Source organism: Colossoma macropomum, unplaced genomic scaffold (assembly GCF_904425465.1).
Source record: "Colossoma macropomum unplaced genomic scaffold, Colossoma_macropomum, whole genome shotgun sequence".
Taxonomy (NCBI): domain Eukaryota; kingdom Metazoa; phylum Chordata; class Actinopteri; order Characiformes; family Serrasalmidae; genus Colossoma; species Colossoma macropomum.
This window is the reverse complement of record NW_023494790.1, coordinates 17979852-17985851: the sequence shown is the minus strand read 5'-3', so window position 1 is coordinate 17985851 and position 6000 is coordinate 17979852. Positions and strand designations below refer to the sequence as shown.

Below are 6000 nucleotides of genomic sequence, written 5' to 3'. Positions count from 1 at the left end.
GCGGACACGGGCGGCTCGAACAGCGCGGACGATCCTGCTGCCATCAGTACCGCACACACACACGAGCTACACGCGGAAAGACACAACAGCGGACGGTTAAAGGCTGCCAGCAGTCCGTCAGGGGAAGGAGGAGGAGGAGGGGGAGGAGGACTGCCCCGATGGCTGCGCGCTGAGGCTCGGCTCGGCTGTTTCTCTCTCTCTCTTTCCCTCTCTCACTCTCTCTCTCTCACGCATACACACACACCGCCCACTGGAAGACCTTCACGTTCGGGCTATTTCCTCTGTACTGAGATCCTGGCGAACGGGAGCGATCGCTTTTTTCACGTCCACTCGCGTTTCGTTTCTTAAGTATTTCCGCTGCTTGATCTCTACCTGCCTGTTTATTCCACAGAGGGATTCCTCTAAACGTCCACATTAGCAGCACCGAACCACGAAACAAAAACAAAAACAAGGACCATCGGAGTCTCTGCTCTCCTCCCTGACTGCTGTTCGGCACTCGCTCTTTTTCCAGCTCGAGCTCCACTAGTTGTGTCTCCCTCCTCTTCAGCCTGAGAAGAGGACCTGTGGTCTGGTGTGCTCCAGTCTAGCTCATGTCGTAAGAGCCAACAAGAACCTTCTTTTGCCCGCACAGCAGAGCAGCATCCCTTCTAATGCCTCGCCGCTCACTGCCGCTGTTCGCCGTGATGGAGCCGTTGGATTAAGACGCTTCGTGGTGCAACCGGTTGCATTTGTTTGCACGGGGCTCGCGCTCATCATGGTGGTGTTCAACGGCTTGCTGAAGATCAAGGTGTGCGAGGCGCTGGACCTGAAGCCCACCCCGTGGTCGCTGCGCCACGCCGTGGGTACCCGCACTCAGGGCTTTCTGCTGGACACCTACATCGCCCTGAACGTGGACGATTGGCGCGTGGGCCAGACCTCCACCAAGCAGAAGACCAACAGCCCCGCTTGGAACGACGAGTTCGTCACCGAGGTGTACGACGGCAAGAAGATCGAGTTGTCCGTCTTCCACGATGCGCCCATCGGCTACGACGACTTCGTGGCCAACTGCACCATCCAGTTCGAGGACCTGCTGCAGAATGGCAGCCGCCACTTCGAGGACTGGGTACGTAGAGCTGCCAGACAGCCTAAGAAACTGAAATATATGTAGAGAGAGAGAGAGAGAGAGAGAGAGAGATGGGGTATCAGCACCAGGGGTTTTGCTCTGGTGGGCATCAAACCAAGCATGCATCATCTGCATCATCACAGATTTCTGTCACATCAAGCTGCATTTTGCAAACTCAGGTCACCACTGTTGGCAGGCCTGTCCACCTAAATGTAAACAAGGTCTGCGTTATGCTTTGATTTCTGCCAGCTGTAGAATTTAGGTGTTCCCCATCACCAGTCCAGCAGTCCACCTGCGCTGAGCAGTTTCATGTTTTATCTACACCTGAGTCATATCATTAACCAGTTAACAAGCAAGTGGTCAAGTTCTTTTGAAGGTTAATCAGGTATGTTAAACCAAATCAGGTTTCTAACATGAAACTGTGCGGTGATGATGGACTACGGAATTGGAGCTGGTGAACACTGCTCTACAGTGATTCTTAGAAAAAAATAAAGGTGCAAGGAAAGGTTCCTTGGAGTCATGGATGAACCACTTTTCCCGGAAGAACCTTTCAATTAATGGCTGTTTAAAGAACAGTTTTTATAAATAAGATGCGAAAGTGTGAGGAACATTTTTTTTGTTTTTTTGTAGAACCTTCTACACAATGTGAAACCTATTAAAGAGCTTCCGTAGAACTGTACATCCAAGCCAAGAGCTCTTTAGGAACTTTTATTTTTGGGAGTGTAAATCAGTTTTCAGTCCTGTGGTCCAAATGCACAGATTTTACCAGATGTGCCTTTTGTAGCTCATGAAGAATTCACTAATTAGCTAATGATGTGACTGCAGGAAAAGCGTGACGCTATGTGCAGGTGGACAAGAAGACTGGAGTGAGGAACGCTGGCCGTTTGGCTTAAAATAAGGTCTAAATATTATTTGTGAAGAATGACAGTGCGCACGGTTCATACCTAGATAGTATCTCACCCAAGCATCCATGTAGCGTTGATCCGATTGCAAATGTGGCAGCTTGCCAGTCACTCTCACTTGGAGTGTGTCCTTATGGCAAAAATGGGTTAGGACCTGCTGAGCACGGAGAGGACAGATTACGCGAGCTTCCATCCTTCATGTACCACATGCAGTTTAGGCCGTATGATATAATGCTATCAGAATATGAGGCCTACAGCTTGTCTTGAAATCAAGCTGGGGGGTGGGGCCTTTCGGCAAATGCCTACTTTTTAGGTTAAAATATGAAAAAAGAATGAACTTGCATTTGCTTTTGTTGTAACATTTCTTTGGAACATCACATCTAATCTTAGTACATCACTGGCGCAGTGACAGTGACATGCTCTATAAATTGTGATCTACCATTGCATCCCAAAGATAACTGGCCTCAGCATGTATTAAAGAGATTCAGGTTACAGTGTGTTTGTCAGCAACAGGAAAAAAAATAGCATGAGATGTACCACATTTGCATTATAAACACGCTGTGGTGTTATATAATCTCAGCCCCAGCCGAGGGGCTACAGTGAGGAGAGCTCTCGTGTTCACACATTAGGCACCCAGGGAAAGGTCAGAATGTATTGATCATGTTCCTGTATTGGTAAGGCTTCCCCCTCTCTGCGTTGGCAGCTTGCTCTGCAAATGTGTCAAGTGAGAGAGTGAGGGGAGGAAATCAATTTCGTCTCTGCACTCCCCCATCGTTCGTGTCCACTAACACATCTCTCTTTGAAGCAGCTTGCCCAACATCTCCCTCGCTGCCTGCGGTTCTTTTTACATGTTCTCAAGGCTGTTCCTTATAGGGCTTTTTAGTATTGTGTATTTCCCCCCATGACTGAATGCGTGCATTAGCAGCTGTCCATTAAAACACACTTAGAACACTGGATCACATGGGTTTGGCTACAGAGTCTCATTTGTCATTGCATATTAACTTAATTAGCTGGATAACTTTGAAACGAGCTTGGTTGGACTTATTTAAGAGAGTGCTCATGCTAAAGCATTAAGCATATTTAAGCTTAAGCATACTTAAGTGTGTTTGATGGATTGGAAACTGTGAGACAGAAAAAAATCAGTCTGTCAAAGCAACAGAATTTGTCAGAGTTAGTCAGCTAACTCAGCTACAAGGACTAGAGCCCAGTTCTCTATAGCCAGGATAAACAATGTAGGCGGTGGTGGGCCAGTACGCCCAGACATTTGGCCAGTGGTGCATGTGGCTAGACGTCTACAGACATTGCTCAAGGCTGAGAGTCATCAATGAGCACCTCAGAAGAAACAAAGTTAGACACTCCCACACATGAACGCACAGGTAGACCTAGTGTTGAGCTTTAAATTCAATATTACAGTGCTGTCCTAATATATCACAGCATTAGGGAATCAGATGATATTTAAATTTGCATTAATAAAGTCGATGGACACATGCTTTCTCAGTGTTGGTACTAAACAATGTCTTGTAAAACTGACTTGCTTGTTCAGAATGGGATATTTTGTTCTGTTCTACTCCTCTCAAAATTACAGCAAAAAGGAATCTTGCATAGTATTCTAAATCTTAATGTAATTTTTTAATTTTTAATGTAAAAAAGCAGCATTCAGAATCAGATTATCATACAGGATCTTTTTAATGTTTATTTTGGTTATGTATTTTAAACAGTTCTTTCAGAACATTCATATACCAAATAAATAACATTAATTAAAATTCAAATTAGCTGTCAGATCCTGAATACCATGTGTAAATACCATGTATAAAGAATTTTAAAGACTAAAAGCACAACTGTTAGGCAACAAGAATGTCTCTGTTTTATGGAATCGAAAGTTATAATGGATACAGTGCATGCTGTCTATTAAAACACAGAAGGGCTGATGTACTAAGCCTTTTGCTTTTGGCAAATTGGATGCATTCTGCGTGTGTGATGCACAAGGCTAAACGCGTAGGGCCATGTGCATGGTACACCGCAGTATGCGCTCCTGTTCCTCACTCATATGCATTTCAGGGTGGGCCACAAAAAAACATGTTAAGATTGTGCACAAAGTAGGCGGAGATATTGTTTGCATGGCTGATGACATGTTCCACTCGATTTGTGAAAGCTTTAGCAACTCACTGCGGCCGGTTTGACCTCTGTTTTCTTCTGCCTTTTGAAACCAAGCATACCCACCCATACCCACTCTTTTGAGACACTAATTTCCATTAGTGTCTCAAAAGACATGTTGTTGAGAGACTTCCTCTCAAAATTGCAGAAGAAACAGTGGCTAGACAAAGACACGAGTCTTGAACATGTACTGAAAGAATGTTTTCCTTCAGAATAACGCTGTTTAAACTTTTGGAGCTGGATATACGTGTAAGAAGATGCAACACAAAATATGCAGTGATGCGGCCTCAATACGTTTTGTTTTGGAAGGAGAGAACTGTTTATTAGCACTGCTGTCTCTTCGTCACTGAACTTACTTTTTCTGTCTTGATGTCTTGACTGCCCCATTAGTTAGTGGGTGGGACTATGTACCATTTGATTAAATAGCTGCAGTCTTAGTAAATCAAATGTAAAAATCAGGTGCGTTATGGGCGCGTATTAAGTTAAAATCAAGGCATATTTTGTGTTGCGTCTGTGCTCATACATAAGTCTGGCCCAAAGAGTAGGGATTTCAATTTAGAGACCTGCCTTACATTCGCACTGCGTACTGAAGTCTAAAGTACTGAGTTCACTTAAGAGGTTGTTCTTTAGAAACAAGAAGTTGGCATTGTGTCATATTTGTTGCTTTACTACTTCTCTGTTGGTTTTGTTCAGTCTTACAGTCAAAACACAGATACACTTGATGGCAAATGTTGCAATGCCGCAGGGATTTCCACACTTGCTATACGCCAGCGTGTGGCTCTGACTCTTCTCAGATTGTGTGCTCTTGCTCTCTGGATGCACGCGAGAGAGTGCCATGCTTTGTCTCACTCAGTGTTGGTGCTGAATGGGTTATGAGCAGCACATGTTGGCTGTCTCTGTAGAGTCCAGCCAGGGGGGTAATTGGAGCCGGGTGCCATGTCTTTGTGGATGTGTCTCAGACAGCAGCAAGACTTGGCCTCCTGTCTTTGTCATGTGAGGCAGGAAGAACTTAAATAATTCACAGGCCTTCCATCAGGCGCTTTCTGGAACGCTCAAGCCTTCAGTCCACAGCCACGATGGCCATTGCTTAGGTTTGCTACGCTCCCTTGCTTTTGATTTTATCTGCAGGGCTATTGGTTTCCTCACTTACCAGCCTTTTAGTACGGAGTCGTCTGTAAGGGGCAGTCAGAGGGGGAGAGGGTGTGTGTGTTTGTGTGTGTGTGTGTGTGTGAAGGAGATGCTCCTGCTGGCAGAGGTCGAGTGGCAAAGAGGGATCGCCCATCTTTCAGCACTACCACCCACTCACTTTATTTCTTTGTTTGGTTCATTCACTCTCCTTCCTTGTATTGTCCCCCATTAGCTGTTCTTTTACCTCTCTCACCCCTCTCTCTCCTGAGCTTCCTTCCTGTGTATTTCCATTTGTCTTCGTTGCTACATTTTTAGATAATTTTTCCAAATTTTGTGGTCTTTATCTCACTGTCCTTTATAATAAGTGCTAAGTGTCTACTGAAATGCTTACACAGCATTTCACTCTGGATATTGCTTTAGCTACAGATGATGGTATTAGATATGACGACCTGCTGTTTGTCTAATGCTCTTCCATTACCTGGTGAGGCTTGCCTTACAGTGATCGATTGCACTCAGAATGCTTTAACACATTTCTGTCCAGCAGCGTCGTCTGTGCTTCCTGGATGCTTCTCCGTGACCTCCTGTGCAAATAGGGCAGGCTGAGCCGGAGCCCCTCCTTTCTCCTTGGCACATGGTTGCCATGGGAATGCATGTCACTGTCTTGCCAAGGCAGCGTTTGTCAGAGCTGGGTGTTAATAAGTGTACTCACCTGCC

The 6000-nt window shown here is 45.4% G+C and overlaps 1 protein-coding gene across 1 annotated transcript in view; it reads left to right on the top strand.

Moving 5' to 3' along the window:
- Nucleotides 1–754: 754 nt before the first annotated feature.
- The window catches only part of prkcea (protein kinase C, epsilon a), an 80900-nt gene continuing 75654 nt past the window's right edge, over nucleotides 755–6000 (top strand). Inside the window, exon 1 of the mRNA XM_036572405.1 lies at nucleotides 755–1102. Coding sequence (XP_036428298.1) covers nucleotides 755–1102 — 348 coding nt within the window. The remainder of the gene's footprint in view (nucleotides 1103–6000) is intronic.